Here is a 25,244-nt window from a genome sequence, read left to right as displayed (position 1 = left end):
CCCCATATTTCAATGATCAAGTCAATATATATTATTTATTAATATTTATGATTTAGTTATAATGTTATAGTGATTTTTGGTCCGGTAATTTTAATGAACAATTAGTAATTAAGGTACAAGGACTAAATTGTAAAAACTATAAAAGTTTATCATTATTAAATTTTAGTTGTTAAAAGGGCTAATTAGTAAGTGATCAAGATTTTATGTGGAAATTAGACCATAGTGAAATATTATGGACAGTTTAGGCATATTTTAATTGGAAAATATGTTAATTTAAGGTTAAAATGGTTTTAATAAAAGGTTAAAACATAAAAACATCATTTTCATCTTCTTGCACTTTTTTTTGACCACCTAAAATACAAAACTAAATCATGAGAAGCCATTTTTAAAGCTTCCAAGGTTTAGTCAAGTGCATGTGATTGGTGTTACGCCCATTTTTCGTAAATTTTATGTTTTTGATATCATTGTAGTTTACTCTAGCTAACCCAAATACTAAATTGTAAAATTTTCAAAGATTTTAAAAGTTTCCATTGTTTCTTTTGAATCTTTTTGGATGTTAAATGGTAGAATGTGAAGCTTAGATATGGAATATGACTATTCTGTAAAGTGGAATTTGTTAGTTTTGAGTTTAGGGATTAAAATGAAAATATTTCAAAATTAGCATGGAATTTCTATAAATATAGGTGTTTTAGAGCTATACAAGGATGAAATTTAAAATAGATTGAAAAACAAAGTTTAAATGTGAAAGATATTATAGTTTCAGTTTTAGGGACTAAATTGAATAAAATGTGAAATTTTAGAAAATTTTTAAAAAATTAAATTAATTTGACATATACATTGAATAAGATATTTTAAGGTGATTGGTACTGATAATTGGAAATAAATTACTCTATAGATCAAGAATTGGACCAACCAGTAGATAATCGAGGAAAATAGAAAATTGTGGATTAGTCTCTAACACTTCTGCTATCGCTGTTTGTACCTAATAAGTTCATACGGTATAGTTATGTATATTTATGTAATGTTTTTGGTTGAATTGTGAAATTAAAATATTTGAATGTATTTGAAAAATGTTTACAAATTACTACAAAAGGTGAAAAATGACTGAATTGTAAAAAAATGTTCGAAAATGTATACTGAGAAAAGATGAACATAGGATAGAATACAATTGGCATGCCAATAGATTTATTAGCGCGCTATATGGGATTTATATGAGATGTGAGATAGATGTACAGGAAATTCACTAATTGTAACAGAATCCAATATTTGTTGTGGACTATCGAATTTGTCTCTATGGAGATCACTGTTACTAATTATCTCTACGGAGATCAGGTGCATTTTGGAGTGATGTGTAGCTTAAGAGCTTAGCACACGGTGCCCAGGTGTGTATTGGTGGTATAGCTCGTTTGAGCAATCAGGTATGTTTTGGGTGGTTACCCACGTATTCGTATATGTTTATTAAAGTTCATCGGACTAAATGGTTATTGTAAATGAGATGTTAATTGGATGGTAATGTATATAGTGTGATAAAGTATAGTTGTATAATGGAATGACTTGGAATTCAATGGTATGAAATGAAATAAAATGTTATATGATTGGATGTAATACACTCACCTTGTGTATGTGACATATGTTGGCAGGAAATTTGTTTAACAGATAATTTATATATTACTGTGTTGGGGGGTGAGTTTTCATGTTTTAAAACTTATGAACTTACTAAGCATACTCTATTTTGTTTTCTGTAGTTGACATTTTGCTAAACTTGGCTATCGAATCACCTCTAGAGCTCACATTATCCAACTTCTATCCCAATAGTATTTTAATCATTCAAACTCAGTTATGTGACATGTAAACAGGAGTTGAATTGTATATATGTTTTTTTGGAAGTTAAATGTTGATGGTGATGTATAAAAGTGTGTGTGCATGTTGGCAAGTTGGTATGTTAACTTAGAGTTTTGAATCGAAACTTTTGAATGTGGTTAACCAAACTTATATGTGGATGTTGATGTGGTTGTTTAGAATGAAAATGTGATGGAAAAATGTACGTTAATGGTATGTTTGAGTGTAACATGAGATGTTCAAATAAGTGAAGTCTTGGTGATAAATAAGGCATCGTAATTTGGTGTTTAATTTGGATGATATAGGCATGATATAGGAAAGGTTTTGGTGCATAAATTGTAATATAGAATTGAGCCATATTGAATAGATGAATGGTGTAAGTGATTGAATGGCTTGAGTTTATTTACGATATGTTGAATAATTTAGGTGTCATTTGAGGCATATTGGTATAATGGTTGAATGTGATTTTAAATGTGGTAAATTAGCATATTTCTATTGAGTTTGTGCAGGTTTTGAATAGGTTTAGTTATGCTTTTGGATTTAAATTTATGCTTTAGAGATAGTTTGGTATGAAGTAGGCACTAAAATGGCATATTTTGTACCACACAGCCATGTGCCACTATAAAATAAGGTGCATTAGAATCACACAGTTTCCAATTGTCACAAGGCTAGCCACACGCCCGTGTGAGTATTGTAGATATTAATCATTTAGTTTTCACGCGGCTTTAATTTGTTACACGGCCCAACCAAACGATCGTGTAACTTTTGTTGAATATTTACGATTTGACCCACACGGCCATATTGAGTTACACGGTTGGATACACGGTTGCGTGACTCCAGTCCTACACGGTTACAACTTGTTACACGGCCTGGGCACATGGTCGTCTGACTCCTATTTTGCACAATTGCCCTTCTTTTTGTAAAAGTTTCAAAACAGTCATTTTTTGGTTCCGGGTCGATTCTAGAGCTTTTGTAAGATCAATTTAAACCCGATTTTGTTTTCAAAGCATGATTTGTGTGAATGTATGTAGTTATTCAATGTTCAATTGAACTTTTGATTTCAGGTTTGTTTATTATTATTTCGCTAAAAGTTGTAGCATCCTATAGATAAAGTCCAGCAACCTGATCGGATGAGGATTTTTACAATCATTCCATTTTAAGCAAGTATATCAACCAAGATAATCATTATTTTTGTTAAATAAGAGGCTCTGATACCAATTGTAGAAGCAAAAGGGTTAGTTGCTATGCAAACAGAAACCGTGATTGCAATAGTGCTTAGAATTGTGCCCATAGTTTCAACCACAAAACCAAAAGTGCGAAAAAAATAAAGATGAACACTGAGATTGTTTACGCAATTTGACCTCAACCTACGTCTGCGATTACCCAGAGCAATGATCCACTATATTTCTCACAACACAACCAATGATTTAAGTCCTAACATTAGTCTAACACTTACCAATTTAGCGACCTCACTATTGTACAAAGACTAAATCATTCTCCTTCTAAGATTCCCCCTTAAAAGCTTAGTTTTTCAACCCAAGAGACTCTCTTGATACTTAAAAAAACAATGCACACATAAACAATTCTTTACTTGAACAAATTTGAACTCTATAAAGCTCTTAATCTCTCGGTTACTCTTAATATGATCACCTTAACCTAGACAAAACATAAGTTTATATATTACTTAAGTTTTGCTTACATAAGAGTTACAATCTAATCAAAATCAACATGAGATAATATTTCAATAAGAGTCCTCATGAAATCCAATGTCTTCAACTATAGAAATTGACTTTATTTAACCTACAAGTAACCAAACTTAATCCATAAGAAACTAATCTTCAAGTCTTCAATTTCATCTCAATTGATCTTCATGTTATGGGCTTTACTCATCCACATATCTTCTAAATAGAAAATCCAATGCTTTTGTTCTAAAATTTGCCAACTCTACAAATAGGCAAGTAAAGCAATGAAATTGTGTCTGAAGTTGTGGCCATTATTTCAGCCATAGAATTAACTTTGCCATCAAATGTGTCGACACGTTTCATTCTTTATTATATATTATTTTTAAACACATATTTGTTTTTTAATTTTATGATTTCCACACACATAGCTTGTAATAGGATATCTAATAATAATGTTGTTAATTGAGTTGGTGTCACAAGTCAAGTTAACACTAACTCACGATTGATGAAAAATCATGATAAATAATTTTAGTACATTTAATATTGCTCATCGATGTATTTAAATTTCATTTTACCCATAATTTAATCTAATTTTTTTATTTTAATATCGTATATATTTTATATGTTATTACAATTAATTAATTTCAAACCAAACATTTTATTATTTATTGTATATTATTTTCAAATACACATCTATATTTAAAAACCGTAATTTTTGCATACATACACGTGTGGTAGGATTTATAATATAAATTAAAATCCTTGAAATTATATATAAAATCTATTTTATTGAATCCGGAATATATACAATAAAATAAAAATGGAGAATAAATAAATATAATTTAAATAGTTAAAAGCGAAATGAAAACAATCATTTTTACTCCCGACAACACAGTCACCGTCCACCCCCATGTTGCCACGTGTATAGTCAAATCCAATGAAGAACGATATTCCTTAAAACCACGCAAGCTATGGTGAATATACGAGAAAACGGTTCTCTAATGTACGCCACCTCAGCCTGTCCTATCTCCACTATTGTACGCCTCCACGTTCGGCCTATCCTGTCCTCACCCAAACACCAATTATTAAGACAAAGACAACAAATTTCCCATCATTAGCTCTTCGTTCAACTGTTTTTTTCTAAAGGTTCTTTCTTTTCTTATCTCTCTCTTTTTTGTTAATCTGATGTTGGTTCTGTAATTCTTTCGTGCTTCTAATCTAAATTTGTTGTATTGGCGATCTTTTCTGATTTGGAATTGTTGTAAAAAAAGGTGTGTTTTTTCGGTCCAAACAGGTGAGCATAATCTTGGTTTTTTTTTTTTTTTGCATTCATGTGATATTGTGATTCAAGTTGATAGATATATTGTAAGTTCTAACATTATTTAATGAAATTTCTTCTTGATTAATGAATAACACCGTTTCAGTAATTATATCTTTCTGTATGTTGGGATGCTTTGCTTTTTTATTATGTTGTAAAGTGAGGACATGATGGTATTTCAAAAGGGTATTTAGCTGATTTTTTGTAAAATATTATTGGGTTATATGTTAAATGAAGGTTGGTTTGATGTAATCCAATCAAGTTAGTTGTTTCTAGTGGATTTTAGTTTCTTCTGCAAATTATATTGGCCACGGTGAGACTCTGTATTTAGCAGATGCTGTGAATTCTGACTCCATTTTTGTGCCTCCTATAGCGCCTACTAAACTTGATGGTTTGAACTTTGAACGATATCAGTCATTTGTTATTGGATCTTCCCTAACAAGCAAAATTGAACAGATGTAAAAATGTCAACAAAATTTTTCCCCTCTTTTGATGGTCTTTAAGCATATCTCCTCATTTGATGCATTTCATAAATTGAACAACTTTAAAAAGCGAATAAAGAAGTATCTTTTTTGTTTTACAAATCTGTGTTGAAGTACATGCTGGGTGATTTGTTCTTAATGTATTGTGCATCCTTAAAGCTTCTTGATTACTTTTTTTGAATTGATTGGTGTTTAATCCTGAATGCAGTAAATCACATGGTTGTTGGTTGATTTATCAAGAGTCGTAGCAGGGGTCACCAAGATGAAGTCTTTGCTTTTTCAACTTATATTGGCATCTTTTGTTCTCTCGAACTTTGACAATAATGTGAATGCTGGTCACACAAGTGTCTTTGTTCGGAAGGAATGGCCATCGGAAGACATCCCTCTTGATCATGAAGTATTTGCTGTTCCCACAGGTCATAATGCACCACAACAAGTAAGACTTTCTTTTATTAACTTCATTTTTTTCAGCTAGATACGTAAAGTCTATCAACATTTGTATTTGTTAGTCCTATTTCTGTTCGCAATGATCATTATCAGAGCTTGAATAAGAATTATATTATGCAACAATGAAGACAATTTCTTTTTTAAATAGGGACTGAAGATTATTTCTCCTTTCTTATTCGATACTTTGCTACTTACAGCACTAAATATATCATTTGCTGTCTCTGACTGTAATCTTTCTTAGTATACTAGGGAACCACCATATAAGAAAAAATCAGAGTACAAATTTCTGGATCTTGTAAAGCTTGATACTAATCTATGCATTATATCTGTCAAATTGGTGTTGTTCACTGAAAATGGCTCGATTAAATTTGTCCTCATGAATTATGCTTTCCAATTGCAGAACTTCTTACCATATATTCCTTGTTGGCTTCTATTCCGAACCTTTTCCAACCTGTATGTAACATTCATGTTATTGAAACTGTAGGTGCATATAACACAAGGAGATTATGATGGGAAAGCTGTAATTATCTCATGGGTCACCCCTGATGAACCTGGGTCCAGCAAAGTACAGTATGGAACATTAAAGGGAAAATATGAATTTACTGCAGAGGGGAAGATGACAAACTACACCTTTTATAAATACAATTCTGGCTATATTCATCATGTTCTTGTTGATGGTCTTGAGGTAACAATATTTACTTGGGAAGTAATACTTGCACAAATGGCTTAACTTCTTCAACATGGAGAGAGTTGCCTGTTTTTATTAGAAGCTTATTCTACATGCCCTTAGCATGGATTTTTTTATATGGAGGGATTACATCTTTTAGCTCTTCCATTACAAACTTACAAGAATGGACTTTGAGTTCAGTTTGGCTTTAAAATTGTAATTGACCTTGTCATCTGAACCATGATAAGAACAAATTGGTTGCTTAATCATTTTATTTGTTGTTCTCAGTATGATACCAAGTTCTATTACAAGATTGGAACTGGTGATTCTGCACGAGAATTTTGGTTTCAAACACCTCCTAAGATCGGTCCAGATGTTCCTTACAAATTTGGAATCATTGGTGAGTATTTTCTTCTGTAATCTAAAGCAATGTTGGAATGTTTTCAGTCATGTTAATCAAAGCAGTTCTGGTGCTGGCCAAGTTTCTGATTTCAATCAAATGCCTGAGTTTAATCCTTTTGCATATTAGAATCATTAATTTTTTTTAAAAAGGGCAGTTAACTACGTCTGAACTCTTCTTGCTGCTTGAGTGCCTGTAAGCCTTCTGCTTCTTAGTAGCCCATTGGCCATTAAAATCATTATTGATGTAATACTGGGAACAAGGAAAATGTTGGTGTATTTGTTGAAGACCACCAAAACTTGATCTTTCGTGCTGGAAATATGTAAACGAGTACATTGTGGAAAGAAGAAAATGGAAATCAGCTATTTGAAGCCTAAAATCCCAACTAGCTGGATTTTGATCAGAAATTGTTGTTTGCCATTTAACCAAGTTCATCTCTGTTATCAATCATATTTTATAACTTTTCTAGTGTCTCTCTCATGCATTGCTGAATATTCAACTCAATTCACATTAACCAGATCAGGCTCATTTCATATTTTTTTGATGCCATGTCTTTTCATTAACTCATTTTGATGTGTTTCCCCTATATCCTTTTTTTTTTTTTTCCTTTCAATCTCTAATTTTTGTTGATTGAATTGTCTTTAATATGTTGCAGGTGATTTGGGTCAGACATATAATTCACTGTCCACCCTTGAGCATTACATGCAGAGTGGAGCACAAACTGTCTTGTTTGTAGGAGATCTTTCTTATGCTGATAGATATCAGTATAATGATGTTGGTATAAGATGGGATTCATGGGGTCGCTTTGTTGAGAAAAGTACTGCATATCATCCTTGGATCTGGTCTGCTGGGAATCATGAAATAGAATACATGCCTTACATGGTAAAGCATTGAACGAGCATTCCTACACATTATTGCTAAAAATCATTTGTTACTTTTGGATCCTATGAACTTCACTCAACCATGCATGGTGCTTCTAGTTATGCATTATGTAATGCATAATAATATTTGCTTAACACCCTCAATTATTTTTCTCAGCTATTGTACAGGCCATTCCTTTTTAGTGTTCATTGTTCTCAACCTAAAAGCCTTGGATTTTCCTGAAGATTCAATCATTTATTCTTTCATTTCCCAAGATCAATATTTGGTTTTATTGCTAGATCTTGGTCTGGTTTAAGGAGATAACAGAAGATCTTTTCTCCTTAAACTACACCAGCTCTCATCCCAATTATCTTTCAAATGTATGACATCTGATTCTAGGTTCTAGCTAACTGGAGGAAGAGATTTAAGTTCACTTTCTTGTTTCTTTTTTCCTCTTTTCCTGCTTGGGCTGCGTTCACTTGGATGTAAAAGGTAGGTCCAATTATGAATTTTATCCCTCTACTTTACAAAAAATTAAGAGATTAGTCCCTCTAATTTGTAAGAATTTGGTCTTTATACTTCATAAAAATTGAAAGGTCACATAAACTTGAAATATTGATTTTTACTGACTTGTTGCATATAAATTGTTGAATTTCCGATTTTTGCTAATTATTTACATATAAATCATTGAACTGTCAATTTCTATGTCAACTTTTTAACCGTAAGGTTTAGCAATAATCTTTAATTGGACATTTCCGTAAAGTATAAGGATCAAATTTTGACAAATTAAAGTAGAGGGGCTAACATATCAGTTTTTGTAAAGTAGAGGGATGGAATTCATAATTAAACCTACATTTCCGATATTTGCTAATTATTTACATATAAATCATTGAACTGTTAATTTCTATGTCAACTTTTTAACAGTAAGGTTTAGCAATATTCTTTAATTGGACATTTCCATAAAGTATAAGGATCAAATTTTGACAAATTAAAGTAGAGGGGCTAACATATTAGTTTTTGTAAAGTAGAGGGATGGAATTCATAATTAAACCTAAAAAAAGTAATGGCATAACTGACACCATATATAACATGTTTCTGATGTTTACTAAAGTTATGGAAGTTTATAAACTCACTCTTTTCAGCAGAACAATTATAATCATCTTGTTTAGTACTTAACTTTCAGAACACTTGGAACGTGTGCAGGATGAAGTTGTCCCTTTTAAGTCCTATCTCCAACGGCACCCTACACCTCATTTGTCTTGTAAAAGCAGCAGCCCAATGTGGTATGCTATTAGACGTGCATCTGCTCATATCATTGTGCTATCGAGCTACTCTCCATTTGGTACCATTTCTTCTTCTCTTCAGCTGTTATATTCATCCTAATTAGCTATTGCCTTGAGCATCCTGCCCTTTCTGGTCCTCTTCTCAAAACTAATTGTCATAGCAATTAATTTACTTGGATTGGCTTCTATCTATTACTTTTCTGTCCATTCTTTATAAGTACACTCGTCACCACCATTCATGAGTAGAACTAAACCATGAATTGTAAACTCATACTTTTAAATGGTGACTGGACAGTAATGGATGGAGTCTGGATTCTTACCCCCAGTACTTATTTTCTCCTCAAAGACGGCCGAAATTATTTTTTTTCTTCTCTTTTATACATCTGACATCAAATTTAACTTCACCTTTTATAGTGAAATACACACCTCAATATGAGTGGCTTAGTGAAGAATTAAAGAAGGTTGACCGGGAGAAGACTCCTTGGCTTATTGTCCTTATGCATATGCCAATCTACAATAGCAATGAAGCACATTTCATGGAGGGTGAAAGTATGCGAGCAGTCTTTGAAGAATGGTTCGTCCACCACAGAGTTGATGTAATCTTTGCTGGTCATGTCCATGCTTATGAAAGATCTGTATGATTCTATCCTTATAATTTCACTTCCCTTTTCTTCTTGTTCTTCTTAGCACTTCTTTTATTTTGCATCATCTGAAGAAGTTTTTATGCAGGCTTTTTAAATGATTAATTTGATGTTTCATCGGAAGAAAAATTTCTTAGCTAAAGTTGTAAAATCAAGTTAATTTTAGAGATATTTTATTTTATTTATAATTAGAGAGATCACTTTGCATTTGGAAATATGGAGCTGCCAAGCACAATTCCCAGTATATATCTATAAGAAAAAATGTAGAAGGGCTTTTAGTTCATCAGAGGTATCCATACTCTCAAATAGCAACATAAAACCCTCTTTATACTGAACTCTTTCATGCATAATTTGTTGTCCATTGTATGGGTCTATTTCAGTATAACGTCTATTTTATGGAAGGAAGGCTCATGCTTCTTTCCTCTGAATTTTCAGTATCGAATCTCAAATATAAGGTACAATGTATCAAGTGGCGAACGTTACCCTGTACCAGACAAATCAGCTCCAGTTTACATCACTGTCGGAGATGGTGGAAATCAAGAAGGTCTAGCTGGAAGGTTAGTTTGATGGCATGTTGCAATAAAGACAACAATGATATTTAGCTACTTGTTTAGAGTTAATCTGTTACAAACTACATTCCTCGCTAAATTAAGCAAATGGTTTTTGATTCTATAGATTTTTAGATCCCCAACCAGAGTATTCTGCATTCCGAGAAGCTAGTTATGGTCATTCGACACTGGAGATCCAAAATAGGACACATGCATTCTACCATTGGAACCGCAATGATGATGGGAAAAAAGTGGCAACTGACTCGTTTGTATTACACAATCAGTACTGGTGAGTACAATGAACCTTAATCTGCATAAGGCTGCATGTTAGATGAGGAAGCATCAAAGTCTGCAGTGAAACAACTAATGGTCATTTCCAATAATTTTGCTGAAATTACCCCCGTGCACGAAGCATTTTCAGAGTGTTTGCATGATATTATTAGCAAACTTTTTAGAACAAAATATGCAGTGAGTGATATATATTGTAGGAGAATTGATTCACTTGAAGATAAGGTTGTGTTTTGTTGCAGGTCAAGCAATCTGAGACGAAGAAAACTGAAGAAGCATCATTTGAGTAGCGTGCTTAAGCGTATTGCTTCTTATTGAGAAGATGAACTTTCGACTAGAGTATTTCATCTCTGGTACAGATTTGGTTGATTAAATTTCAGTAAGAAGATGAAAATGCCAAAATTAATCAAATCAAGTAAGCAAAGATGCTAAGGAGTTTTGGCATTTTCTTCTTTTTCTTCGAAATCATGCTTCAAAATGAACTCTTTAAATGGCTCATAAATTGTATGCTGTAGCTAGAATTATCACTGTTCATAATTAGGTGGATTTACTTCGATTCTAAATCTCTCTTTTCTTTTTTGGCTACACCCACAGTTCGGGATAAAATAAACAGGTCTGTGAAAAGCTTGCTGTTTGATAATTCCTGAATCTTCAATTGAGAACTTCGTAAATTCCCCATGCCGCTGAAATGAGTTCTGACCAAAGATTTTGTAGGATATCCTGTAAAAAAATTTAATGTGCATGAGGTTTTCTTGTGGAGCTTATATGAATCTAAATCATCCACCGAGTGAAAAAGTTAAAAGAAAATAATTTTTGGGAAAAAATAATGCATAAAAACTAACTCTCTATGTTTTCTTTTTCCAATCATTTTTCAACTATCCCAATCTATCCCAATTTATAGGTGGAAAGCATACGAAGCATTTCTATTTTTTGATAATTTTACTTTTCAATTTTATTCGGCGATACCCGTAAACATCTCCCATGTCTCTCGGGTGATGCTCAAATATTGAGCGTTCATGCTGCTGCTGGACAGTGTAACTGCAAAGAGTAAATTGACTTTTATGTACCTGATTGCAAGTAGGCATATTCAGAAGGCCAGTTCAATATTTGGAAGTATTTGAAAAAACAAATATCGTCGGAAAAATATTTAAAAAAAAAATCCCAATAGATCCATGAGTAATATCACAAGATAGCATTCAGTTGATTTGACTGTACCCAGTGTGCAAGCTATAGCCTTTGGGCAAATCCCTCTTTTCTAATGTAAAACTATGGAAATGGTTTTGATCGTATGGTACATTCCCAACTCGATCTTTACACAAAGCATACAGCCGGTAAAATTTTTTATATATATACAGCTTTGAGTATTAGGTCCTACAAATATATACCTGGGTACTAGAACTTTTCTGAGATCTACGGCTCACCGTATCCAAGAAACTGAACATGGCCAACCCCATGAACTGCAATAAAGTCGCAGCCTTGGCATATTTGAGTCGCGAACCCAAATTTGCAGGCCCTGGCTCCCTCCCTCTAGTTAGAACTCAGAACCTGAATCACGGAAAATCGGCTGTGGCATCCATTTAAGGTGCAGATTCAATTTCCCTGATTTAGCTCCCTCTACCTGGAGAGTGTCTTTGTATTCTCCTTCCAATATAACTCTAGTCAATGTCAAAATGCACCTCCCCATGTAGTCCTGCAACATTGAAATGAACAAAACTATGCGATAAGGAGAGTTCAAGGGTCAACAATGAAGCTGGATACTTACTACTGCATTGCCTGATTTAGAAACCAAACAAAATTTGTATGACCCAAAAACAAGAATGATTTAACGGTTCCATAAGAAAAGGAGTTTACCTTCCCAAAAGTGTCATGGTCCCAGACTTCAAGAATTAGCATATCATGTAATCCGTCCTCGACAACAAAGTCGAAAGTTTGATTCCAAACTGGATTCAAGCTGTCATTCACAACCTGACAAAGAGAACAACTTTAAGGACCAAAGATTCTTTATTCCCCCATTCTTGAAGGATAAAAAGCATATATCTCTCTAAGATTCTAGGTCCTTTAGGATGGTTCACTAAAACTAAAAATTAGCTATAATGCCATGCATTAGGAAATACAAAAGGCAAGCTCTCTGTCATAACTAAGAGTCAAAGATGCAAGAAGTGGCTAAATGGTACTGACTCCTTCAAGCCCCAACTAGACAATAAACAAAAAAAATAGAGAGGGGGAACAACACCATTCGGCAATCAAAATCTTACCCTAGTTTTGTGTTTTGCCTCCGACTTCTTCATCGTGAGCACAACATAGGGATCAGCCTTTCCCATTAAATCTACAATAGGTAAATCTTCTGCAGATATCACTGTGACTGATAGTACTCCTCTAATAATAACCTCCTTTTTCTTCTGTGTGATTGCTTTCTCGTTTTCAGTTGCCTCTATTCCATTTGCTCCACTTTTAATGACCTTCTCCAAGGAGGTCATTGAAAAGTTGGAGGAAAAGGGGTTTGTAAAACCATTCTCCATGCCAAAGGGACAGTACAAAAGCTCCAAGTGCACCTAAAAACCAACATAACAATTACAAGCAAAACATAAGTATCACCATTTCATACAAATACAATACGGAAATACTTCACAGTGAATAAATGAATGAATAAACTTGGGGCTAAAAAATGCTGGCATAATCTGGTTTGGAACCAGGTCTCTCCCTAAGCACAGGTTCATTTGTTGGCTTTTTCTTTTGGATAGGTAAGTAGACTTCCTCATATTAAGAATTGGGGCTATAGTCTTTCTAACTACATGTTATTTCTATGATGAGCAGGAAGAGACTGAAGATCATATCATCTTGACCCGCAGCTCTTCAAAGGAGGTTTGGAGGACAATTTGGAGAAGATTCTTACAGTAAAGAAGAATGGTAACTAGCATATTGAGTACGATTGAATCCTAGTGCATACCAAGGGTAAGACTTTTAAGGTTATCTTCCTGAGAGTGGCTCCAACTGCATAACTTTACTCATTTGCAGAGGCATGAACTAAGGAAATTTGGTTTTAATGTTGATAGGAATTCCATTAAATTTATGCATAAACTATGCCGAATGCCATTATTAATATAGTTGAATCCAAGCACCAGAATTCCAGGAATTAGCACATATTTGTATAAATTATAAGAAAGGATATTTATATTATTGCAGTTACCCTTGCATATACAACCCTTTAAAACTACTCGGCATGCATCACCATTTGAAAGAATAAAAAGCCACTCTAGGAATGTCCAAGTTGCTGAAAACATATATACAAGCCAACAATAAATCAGAAGTTATACTACTAAAGGAAGGTAATCAATGTCCTCACCTGCCCCCTGTACTTTGTATCTCTCTGGATCTCCAAGTCTTTAACCAGATTCAACCAGACATCCTTCACTTTACCAGGTTCAAGATCCTTTAAGAGTACTTGAGCACATCCGATGAGCTCAGATGCCTGAACCCCCTCATCATCATAGATTCTTACCACCAGGTGCTGAGTTGTAGCATCCTCAATGACAAATTCATAGTGTTCATTCCATATAGGATTCAGCTCATTGTTCTGGAGATAAAACACAAATTTCTTCAGAACCTACTGGAAATTTTTTGAAACAGTTCCTTTTCTATGGAAAGAACAAAGAGGAAGCAGAGGGGGAAGGACAACTTACAATTGTTTTACTTTTTTTTGTTTTGTCAGGTAAAGGGCGCACATATAATACAGCATAGGGATCCGATTTCCCAATAATATCTTTGTTTGTTAAGTCCCGAGCCTGGACAAGCTTCACTTCTAGTATTCCAACTGGCTTTAACTCCAAATCACTGAAAATAGAAAGACATCAACTTCTTTTACCATCAGATGTTTCACTAATTAGATGTTGAGTGAGAGAGAGAACGACACACAGCCTAAATAAATCAACCAAATCATAGGTGCTCGCGGAGAGAATGACACCACAGCCTAAATAAATCAACCAATTCTTAGGTGCTTGCATCCTCTCTGTGGGATACACACAGTATCTATATTCAAGTGAAAATACATTTATATTATCAAGTAACCTCTCTACAAACAACAGTTTCAGATAAAATTCAGCTTCCTTCTTTTCTATATTGCATTATATTATCATCTATTGAGAAAAAGGAAAAATAAAGGACATACCTATAATCACCAGGCAAAATCGGTATAATTTTTCTTACAGGCCACATGATATTATCTTCTATAGCATCCCGTATTGTGCTCTGCATGGGAAACAATATAATAATAGGTTAATCTCCTTAACATATTAGTAACACTTTCCATCTCCCAAAGTTCAATAATGGCTACTTACCCCAGCGTATCACTATGTGAATCATGGACACCACAGAAATCAATTATAACTTGTATGCAAGGCATATGCACATTTAAAGTTTAACAGAAGCTGGATTAATCATCTCAGTGCTCAAAAAATGTTGCAAAACTAGCAAGTGAAATGCCGAATCCTAAGTTAACATACGCACTTTGGACTGTCTATTTGTTATCCTTCTATCTATTTGTTATCCTAAGGAAGGGGCTGTTGAAATATGTATATATTTTAAATTTATTTAGGTAGATAAATCTTATTTGGATAGATAAGTTTTATTCATATTCTAGAAATATTTTTATTTTATCTTTTAATAGTTTACTAGAATAAGGGAACTATTTTCTTTTTATGTTTTAGTAGTTTATTAGAATAAGGGAACTATTTTCCCAATTAGGATTAGGACTTTTTTTTCTCTATTTAAGTTCAATTCTTTAGTTAATAAGAGAAGTACAATTTTATTCAAAGCTCTCTTGAAATCTTTCATGACATCTGAGCTAGGTTAAAATCTCTAGTAACATCATGGTTAAAACAGCCTTCACTGGAGATAAGAGATCCAGCAATCAAACAGAGGAAGAAAGTTCTACAGTTGAAACAACTACTGAGAGTACAATGACTCAAGGGACAAAGGCGTCTCACCTTTCTTTTCAACTGACATCTCACAAGTTGAATGGCAAGATTTATCTGGAATGGTCGCAGTCCGTAAAATTAGCAATTGATGGGCGCGGCAAGCTAGGTCATTTAAATGGAGAAGTTGAGCAACCACAGGTGGGTGATCCAAAGATGAGCAAGTGGAGGTCAGAAAATTCTATGGTAATAGCGTGGCTTATTAATTCCATGGAAGCTTCCATAGGTAAACCTTTTCTTTTTCTCCCAACTGCTAAAGATGTTTGGGACGCTGTGAAAGACACCTATTCAGATTTAGAAAACGCTTCACAAATTTTTGAGTTAAAAATAAAACTGTGGAAAGCTAGGCAAGGGGAAAAAGAAGTTACTCTTTTTTATAATGAGATGATGTCTCTTTGGCAAGAACTGGATCAGTGTTATAATGATGAATGGGAGTGTCCCGGAGATGGTGTAAAAGCTATGAAAAAAGAAGAGAATGAAAGAGCTTATTTGTTTCTGGCTGGTTTAAATAAAGAATTTGATGAAGTGAGATCTCGGATCCTAGGGAAAAAACCGCTTCCAAAACTTCGTGAGATTTTTTCTGAGGTTAGAAGAGAGGAGACAAGGAGAAAAGTAATGTTAAAGCCAGGGTTTGAAGCTAATGATGATAATTCTGCTCTTGTAACTATTAAAAATAATGATGATAGTGAAAACAAGAAAAAACCTTGGTGCGATCATTGCAAAAAATATTGGCACACTCGTGAAACGTGTTGGAAGCTCCATGGGAAACCGACAAATGGAAGGAAAAAGAATGGCAATGGTCGTGGTTCACAATCAGGGGATAGCAGAGCTTTCCAAACAACTAATGGAAATTATGAGGGCCAAAGTTCTCTGGAAGGGTCTCCATTCACTAAGGAACAATTAGAGCATCTACACAAGTTTTTTCAATCACCACACTTTCGGATGAATTCTTCTATTCCTAACTCATCCAATAATCCTTCTTCCTCTTTTGCCCAATCAGTAATCGATTTTTTTTTTTTTCAAAGTCAAGCCTTGTAAAACAAACACATGGATCGTTGATTCTGAGCTAGTGATCACATGACTAGCGTCATTTTCTTTTTCAACTTACACACCTTGCGCAGAAACAAAAGATCAAAGTAGCATATGGGTCCTTCTCGGCAATAGCCGGAAAGGCACTCGTTAAAATTTCATCTTCCTTGGTTTTACATGATGTTTTACATGTGCCAAATCTAGCTTGTAATCTTATATCGGTCAGTAAATTATCCCAGTCCTCAAATTGTCATGTTATATTTGACTCCTCTATGTGTAAGTTTCAGGACATGGTCTCGGGGAGGATGATTGGCAATGCTAAAGAATTTGGTGGAATTTACTTTCTTGAAGACGACCATCTAAGTCAACCAACAACTACTTTATGTTTAAATTCTGTTTTCGATTTTGATAAGGTTATGATTTGGCATTATAGGCTTGGACATCCTAATTTTTATTATTTAAGATATTTGTTACCTAATCTATTTAAAAATAAAAGTCCTTCTTTATATCATTGTGAATTTTGTGAATTGGCTAAACATCATCGATCATTCTTTCCACCTCAAAAATATAAAGCCTCCAAACCTTTTTCGTTAATTCATAGTGATGTTTGGGGACCTTCAAAAGTCTCGACTTTTTTAGGAAAACGTTGGTTTGTCACATTTATTGATGATCATACTCGACTTTGTTGGGTGTTTTTATTAAAAGATAAGTCCGAAGTTAAAAATGTGTTTCAGTCTTTTTATGCTATGGTGAAAACACAATTTGGTGTGAAAATAGAAGTATTTCGAACTGACAATGGTGGGGAATTTTTTAGCGACCAATTAGGTATTTTCTTAACCAAACATGGAATAGTCCACCAAAGTTCTTGTACAAATATACCACAACAAAATGGGATTGCAGAAAGAAAAAACCGACATCTTTTGGAAGTAACTAGAGCCTTGATGTTCACTAGTCAAGTACAACGTTATATTTGGGGCGAAGCCTTGTTAACAGCTACATATCTTATTAATAGAATGCCCAATAAAATTCTAAATTATAGAACTCCTTTTAGTCTCTTTAAAGATAACTTTCCTAACTCTAAATTGATTACAGATTTATCCCTCCGAGTTTTTGGGTGTAGTGTTTTTGTTCATCTTCACAACCAAGGTAAACTAGATCCTAAAGCAAAAAAAGGTGTCTTTGTTGGTTATGCTTCTAATAAAAAGGGTTACAAATGTTATGATCCAATTGATAGGAAGATTATAGTTACCATGGATGTCACATTTGTTGAAACACAATCTTATTTTGATTCTAATCTTCAGGGAGGGAATTATACTAAAAAAGATTCTATAATTGATCAAGAAGAGACTAAGAATATACAACATAGGGATTCTAATAATGGGGAAGGCGAATTTATAATTAACACAAAAATTAATGATGTTAATGTTAATGAAAAGGAGGATGAAGGTGTAGAGTCTGATCATGAAAATAAAGAACAAACAAAGGAGTTAATTGTTTACTCAAGAAGAAATCGAAATCAAGAAAGTGGAATCCACCAGATTCATCACCAAGAATCCGACCCGCAAGATCCTATCAAAGGCCCAGGTAAAGCTCATAATCCAGCCAATGAATTTTCTGATTTAGATATTCCAATTGCCAAAAGAAAAGGTGTTAAAAATATTGTCAAATATCCCATGTCTAACTTTGTATCCTATAAAGCCTTATCTTCGACATTCTCAACCTTTGTTTCGTGTCTTGATATTGTCCAAATACCAAAAAATGTGAAAGATGCTTTACAGGTTCCTGAGTGGAAGGAGGCTATTTTAGAGGAGATGCGTGCTCTTGAAAAAACAGGTACATGGGAAACAATGGAATTACCTGTAGGGAAAAAAACAGTGGGCTGTAAATGGGTGTTCACAACCAAATTTAAACCAGAAGGATCTTTAGATAGATACAAAGCCCGGTTGGTAGCAAAAGGGTACACTCAAACATACGGGATAGATTATCTTGAAACATTTGCTCCAGTGGCCAAATTAAATTCCGTCAGAGTTCTTTTATCAATTGCTGTTAATCTTGATTGGTCTTTACAGCAGCTAGATGTGAAGAATGCTTTCCTAAATAGAAAACTTGAAGAAGAAGTTTACATGGATCCTCCTCCAGGTTTTGAAGAAAAATTTGGAACTCGAGTATGTAAACTCAAGAAATCTTTATACGGTCTGAAGCAGTCTCCTCGAGCTTGGTTTGAACGATTCACTCAAGTTGTTAAAAAACAAGGTTACTCACAAGGGCAAGCTGATCACACAATGTTCTATCGACATTCACAAAAAGGTAGAATAGCTGTTATTATAGTTTATGTCGATGATATCATTCTTACAGGAGATGATGTGGATTAAATAAGACGTCTCAAGGAGCAACTAGCATTGGAGTTTGAGATCAAAGACTTGGGTCCTTTGAAATACTTTCTTGGAATGGAAGTTGCTCGATCAAAGAAGGGTCTTGTGGTCTCTCAGAAAAAATATGTGATTGATCTTTTAAAAGAGGCTGGGATGAGTGGTTGCCGCCCAGCTGACACACCAATTGATCCAAATATAAAATTTGAAAATAAAGAAGGTCGATTAGTTGATAAAGGGCAGTACCAAAGATTAGTTGGTAAGTTAATTTACTTATCACATACAAGGCCAGACATAGCTTTTGCAGTAAGCTTAGTGAATCAATTTATGCACTCCCCAATGGAGGAACATGAAGAAGCAGTGTTTCGAATTCTAAAATACTTGAAGAGTTCACCGGGAAAGGGCTTATTCTTCATGAAATCCGAACAAAGAGGAATTGAAGCTTATACAGATGCAGATTGGGCAGGCTCAATAACAGACAGAAGATCTACATCAGGATACTGTACATTTGTTTGGGGAAACCTTGTGACTTGGCGAAACAAAAAACAAACTGTTGTAGCAAGAAGTAGTGCAGAGGCTGAGTTTAGATCAATGGCTCAAGGAATTTGTGAAATGGTGTGGTTAAAAAGAATTATGGAAGAGCAGAGGAAACCAATAACTTCACCAATGAAGTTATACTGTGATAGTAAAGCTGCCATTAGCATTGCTCACAACCCAGTCCAACATGACAGAACTAAACATGTTGAGATTGATAGACACTTTATCAAGGAAAAGATTGAAGAAGGCCAAGTGTGCATGCCGTTTGTTCCTTCAAAACAACAGATTGCTAACATACTCACCAAAGGACTCTTTAAGACAAGCTTTGATTTTCTTGTAAGCAAGTTGGGCATGATTGATATATATGCACCAACTTGAGGGAGGGTGTTGAAATATGTATATATTTTAAATTTATTTAGGTAGATAAATCTTATTTGGATAGATAAGTTTTATTCATATTCTAGAAATATTTTTATTTTATCTTTTAGTAGTTTACTAGAATAAGGAACTATTTTCTTTTATGTTTTAGTAGTTTATTAGAATAAGGAACTATTTTCCCAATTAGGATTAGGACTTTTTTTTTCTCTATTTAAGTTCAATTCTTTAGTTAATAAGAGAAGTACAATTTTATTCAAAGCTCTCTTGAAATCTTTCAGGGGCAACCAAATTCCGATCTCCTATAAGCTTCTCCTATAAGCTGGATACAAGTTATTACTTTTATTTGGTTTTATAATACAGGAACAGATTTGACCAATACGGAAATTTTGTTAAATCTAGAAGACTTGCAAACAAACAATCTTGATATGATGTTTCAGGTTCGTCATTTAAAGAAACTCTAACAGTAACTTAAATAATAAAGTCATCCCTAGTAATAAAATCCTTATGCATGCAAAAGGTTGGCTATCATCAAGGAAATTCTCAATAATTCACCACTCCTTCACTGTCCAAATCCAAGATGATAACAAGTTACTCCATACCATGAAAACTGCAAGAACAACTGGCATAACAGAATGAACAATAGAACAACCATCTGATATTTTGGTAGGTCCACACATTCCAAGGGCCAGGCTTGGACAAGGATTTTTGCACTTCGGGCCAACCTGACCCGGCCCAAATTCAATTTAAAGAATTAAAAAGTATTTTTAAATTAAAATTTAATTATAAAATATATAAAATAGCAACTAAAAAAAATATTTTTCAATATTTTATTAATTTTTGAATAGTAAAATGAGCTTTTTGGGTGGTCCAGCCCAAAAACAGGCCAGGGCTTGAAAATATTTTGGAACAAGACCTCGGCCCGGACCATGGACACCTCTAATTGAGACCTGATGGTCAAGGCACTGATTTTTTTCCTTTATGCACCAACAAAGCCATGACCATATAACTCATGTTTTATATCACTTTCATATAACTATATCCTAAAAACTTCCCACTACCATTTGTAATTTAAACTCTCAAAATCCTCAGCAACTCTATGAACTTATTTCAGCCACCATACTTCTAGCCCTCCTGAGCAGTCTTCTTGCTTCACCACCAGTACCTCCCACAACACTTGTTCTATATGGTCTACTCCAGTCTTCCTCTCTGCCCTCTATCATAACATATTGAAAAAATTTACAAACTAAATGTCCAAGACATACTGTTATGTTGAGCAGACAAAAACAAAAGGCAGATATCTCAAACTAAAATTTAAAGCAAAAGTTCTGTTTGTGGAACAATGATGCAAAAATAAAGACAATAAGAAAAATTGGCGAAGTTGATTGATACAGTACAAAAGAACAAACTGAAGTAGTAAGGATAATCCAATGTCAAAAGTCACACAAACCTCAATAGCATCAGAAAGTCCTGGAATAGTTGATATGTCACCACCAATGACTTTCAGGGTGAAATCTAACTTTTTCTGCAAGCCAAAAAAGCACATTAACCTAACTATATCGACTACTTCCATATGTCAGGTGCCTCTCTGTAATGTGCTTGTGATGAACCCAAGTGATCAGTAGCCTAGATCAAAATCACTTAATTGGGATATCAGGGATATTATGTTCAACTGAAGCCACTGGTGTGCACCAGTTTTTATTGAGATTGTACACACAAAAACCTTATGATTCCTATTTAGCAACCAGATCAAGCAACAAAAAAAGTGACACTAGAAACAAGAGTGAAATCTATCAATTATAAGTGTCAAAAGGGAGCCAACCCAACAAACACATGCTTACATCTGAGCAAGTACAATTGAATTGCTATGTGCTAAGACCTTAACTATTAACTTCAATAAATAGCAAACTAGAAGTCATATGAGCATCAGAATCCATTTTTTTCTTTGGGTACCAAAAAAATACATTCATGTAAATATTATATGCTTTGACAAATACCTCCCAGGAACACTGTAATTAAATGTATATAAGTATGCTTGTTTCTCAGTCTCATTTCTTTCTATGTCTACAATTAATGCTCTTCTCCATGGGTAAACCGGGGTGCTCACTATGCACTAATTTGCATTACTGGAAACAAATAACACACCTTTTTTCTCAAAGAAAAACAAACAGCTCCAAAGCAAGGAAACTCATTCACCAGGGGCTTAAATATCAACCTGAAAACTCCAGTAAATCCAATATCTTTCACCTAAGCCAAAGGAAAAAGGAATTAAACGGCAATAACTGTCATTCTGGAGAAAAAGTTTAACAACTTGAGAGCCATGATGTTGCTCTATAAGATTAAATCCATTGCAAAAGGGCATGTAAAGCCTCAACAAGAAAGAGCAAGCAGGCCAGGAATTTGGTAGAAGAGCACGCAGACCAATTTCTAAAATAAGGATGAACAACATTATAGCTCTAGATTCAAGAAGCAAGAATACATGACCTAAACAGGGCATTTAATGGGGCATTCAAGCAAGAAACCGTAGCAAATAAGCAAACTAACTAGGATGGACGTTACCTGCACAGGTAGTGATACACCAAGATAAGTCTTGATATCAAGTATTATACTTGAATTTGCATCCCACTGCATTTCCAACTCCATTGTAACGCTATCAGCTTCATCTTCAATAATACTTACTCCTAAAGAATGACATTGCTCACAAGGTTATCAAAAATTCTAAAGATTCAACCAAATTTATAATCTTTCACTCGAAACTCACCCATAAAAGCATCATAATATATATGTATGTATGATTTAAAAAGAAAAAAGAAAAACTCATTTCGTTCATAGCCAAGATGGATACATTGAGCCTCCATTAGGTTTTATGCAAGTCTAGTTTGTCAGAACAAAAATAACAAAAAGTGTACTTGATTTTTTTTTAAAGGGGACCAGTATTTAAAAGAAAAAGATACATTATTTTTCTGTTACATATAACAATTATGTTTGATTAATGGCCATCCATTTAATTCAAATGGCAAAAACGAAAATCCATTAAAAAATAACAAATCAAAACCAAAATAAATAAATAAAATAATGGTAACTCAATAACAAATTTAAAATCAAAATCAAAGTTTTCAAAAAAGTGAGAATTATATTTCAGTAAACTAACCAGTAAACTGAGGTGCAACAGTGCCAAGAGTAAACCTAGAAAACTTCAAAGAAGACAATATAATCGGCCTATATTGTTCAAGCACCGGCTCCACCGAAGTCTTTATCAGATCAGATGCTGCCTATAACACCAATTTCAAACAAATTTTCTCAAAAAAAAGAAAAAGAAAAAAAGAAAAAGAGTAAAAATCTCAACTTTGGCTCCTCTGTCCATTCATTAAACAAAGTTTTTGTACCTCATCAACGTAAGGCCATATCTTAGTAAGGTGCTGATTAAGCCAAGTCAACTTCTGGCGCTGCGAGAAGACAACCCAAGATGGGTAGAAATCTGCAGGCAAGATCTTTCTCGAATCTTCCACTGTCATTCTCGCAAAAGCAGCCACCGTCGTTGCCTATGGCCAAAAAACGAAAATTCATAAAAAAAATCGAAATAAATGGAAGGAAGGAGAAGAAAGAAAAAAAACTAACGAGATCATTTCGAAGCTTGGATCGAGTGTTCTCGTTCCGAACAAAGAGAACTATGATAGCAAGGCCGACGACAAACCCGATCACCACTCCGACAACGAATCCCATTTACCGAACAGAGGGAAAAATTACTGTAGGATATGATCGGGATTTGAAAAAGAAAGAAAAGAAAAGAAACGAAAGAAAAAGAGAGTACAGTAATAATAAGAAAAGGCGTAAAAAGGTTAATAAAAGGATATTAATTAAGTACAGTTTTAATTAGATGTAATGAAAGGGTGCGTGGCGGAGAAATCGGGTGAGAAGTGATGAAAGAAAGGTCGTTGCCGACAGACAAAAAGTTGATGGACAGTTTTTTGGTGATTTGGGTAGTGTTTTGGCTTATTGGAACATCTTTATCAATCATATTCCGACACGTTGGATTTGGATTTTTGTATGGTGGGGTCTGCCGGGTTCCAAAGATTTGCTTTGAATTCGCCACGTTTCGGCAAATCCAATTACATTCTGCTTTGTACTAATTTTATTATTGTAAGGGTTTTGAATATTATACTAATAAATAAATCAAATGTCTAAATCAAGATAAAGATAAATTGATTTTTCTTTTTCCTTTTCTGATTCAGTACTATATATCAAAAAGTTTTTACATTTTAAATTCACAAAAGTATTCCAACATTGCTAAAATTATGAGAGTAATTTATGTTAAATGATCTTAAAACTTTAGTTTTAGGTATCAATAAATTTTTATCATATGTATATTTTTCATCACCATCTTTAGTTATGTGATTAAATGTTAGTGTTTTTATGTTTGGCTAGATATTAATTCTTATCTTTAATTGTTTGAATTTTTATTTAAATTTTATTTTATGCATATTTTGTCAAGAAGTATTAGATGTAATAGTAAGATATAATATATTTCCAATGAAATATTTAAATTCAAATATTAGAGACGACATTGTGAGAGGAATAGTCACAAATCCAAAAATAAACTTAAAAATTATATGAAAATACAAAGAAAAGCTAGTACACTAACCTAAGTAATAAATAGCCTAATGTTTGGTAGATATATTAAAAGCCATGTGATAGTATATTTACTTTGTTTGGCTATGTTTGGTAGATAAATTAAAAGGAAGATTTTACTTCATTTGGCTATGGTTTGTTTAAAAGGATTTGTGGACAAATAAAACTTAGGTATTTTTTATAAAATATTAATTTTTCCTTAATGAATGAAAAAATCTAATAAATTAAATATTTTTTTCATGTTTTAGTTTATTTGTGTTATAACAATTTAATTATACTGAATTTGTAAAGTTTCAAAAAAGCTTAATTTCAATATTCAAATTGATACTTATATATTATTTTGCTCAAATTAGTATTTGAATTTGACTCTCGTCTCACATTTTAGTCTGTAATATCCTCTATTAAAATTGAATGACGTGGACCAATTAAATTATTACATGAGACAAGTAATTAGGTGATGACATAACATGTGTACCACATGTGTAAACATGATTAGTCTATATCATCCAATTTTAACTGAGTTACAAAGTAATAGACCAAAATATATGATGAAAGTCAAATTTAGATATCAATTTTAAAAAAAATTTATAAGTATCAATTTAAAATGTTAAAGCCAAACTCAAATACCAAAACATATTCTTACCCTTTAAAAATATTCATTTATTCTTGTGATTAATGGAGAATATACAAACACTTTTAAGTTTATTTTATTAACCGATTTTTAAATTAAAGGATGGATTTACTTTTATTAATTACTTATTATTTTATTTATTTATTTTTATCTCTATTCTTTTTACTAATAATTTTCAATTTAAATTTATTAGATATTTAATTATTTTAAATTGACTAAGAGATAAATAATAAAATTTATATAATCAT

At 33.4% G+C, this 25,244-nt stretch overlaps 2 protein-coding genes and 1 long non-coding RNA gene across 6 annotated transcripts; 1 reads left to right on the top strand and 2 right to left on the bottom strand.

Annotated features, from left to right (window-relative positions):
• The first annotated feature begins 4,482 nt into the window (after positions 1-4,482).
• Positions 4,483-11,127, top strand: LOC108489962 (bifunctional purple acid phosphatase 26). Of its 3 annotated transcripts, XM_017794751.2 has the most exons (11): positions 4,483-4,667; positions 4,793-4,815; positions 5,530-5,757; positions 6,253-6,453; positions 6,724-6,835; positions 7,491-7,717; positions 8,900-9,038; positions 9,394-9,614; positions 10,056-10,177; positions 10,296-10,457; positions 10,699-11,127. In XM_017794751.2, exons 3-11 carry the CDS (start codon positions 5,584-5,586, stop codon positions 10,772-10,774), a joined length of 1,434 nt encoding a protein of 477 aa, XP_017650240.1. In that variant the 5' UTR covers positions 4,483-4,667; positions 4,793-4,815; positions 5,530-5,583; the 3' UTR covers positions 10,775-11,127. The 3 variants fall into 3 exon arrangements, with proteins under 3 accessions (XP_017650240.1, XP_017602766.1, XP_017650232.1); XM_017747277.2 differs by lacking the exon at positions 4,793-4,815 and having other exon boundaries at positions 4,483-4,792; XM_017794743.2 differs by lacking the exon at positions 4,793-4,815 and having other exon boundaries at positions 4,484-4,667.
• Positions 11,128-11,602: 475 nt separating this feature from the next.
• LOC108489948 (synaptotagmin-5-like) lies at positions 11,603-23,726 on the bottom strand. 2 transcript variants are annotated; one of them, XM_017794716.2, is made up of 12 exons: positions 23,355-23,726; positions 23,123-23,278; positions 22,888-23,008; positions 22,296-22,417; positions 21,882-21,983; positions 21,187-21,261; positions 14,622-14,701; positions 14,137-14,287; positions 13,800-14,030; positions 12,712-13,008; positions 12,308-12,421; positions 11,603-12,146 (listed from the first exon to the last, which is right to left on the bottom strand). In XM_017794716.2, the coding sequence occupies exons 1-12, from the start codon at positions 23,457-23,459 to the stop codon at positions 11,988-11,990; spliced, it is 1,713 nt and encodes a 570-aa protein (XP_017650205.1). In that variant the 5' UTR covers positions 23,460-23,726; the 3' UTR covers positions 11,603-11,987. The 2 variants fall into 2 exon arrangements, with proteins under 2 accessions (XP_017650205.1, XP_017650214.1); XM_017794725.2 differs by lacking the exon at positions 21,882-21,983.
• On the bottom strand, positions 16,859-19,824 carry LOC128294084 (uncharacterized). Its single transcript, XR_008284309.1, has 2 exons — positions 18,138-19,824; positions 16,859-18,024 (listed from the first exon to the last, which is right to left on the bottom strand). It is a non-coding gene; the product is annotated as an uncharacterized LOC128294084 (long non-coding RNA).
• Positions 23,727-25,244: the final 1,518 nt, after the last annotated feature.

Source organism: Gossypium arboreum, chromosome 6, assembly GCF_025698485.1.
Source record: "Gossypium arboreum isolate Shixiya-1 chromosome 6, ASM2569848v2, whole genome shotgun sequence".
Taxonomy (NCBI): Eukaryota; Viridiplantae; Streptophyta; class Magnoliopsida; order Malvales; family Malvaceae; genus Gossypium; species Gossypium arboreum.
Note: the sequence above shows the minus strand (reverse complement) of the source record. Positions and strands in the feature narration are given on the sequence as shown.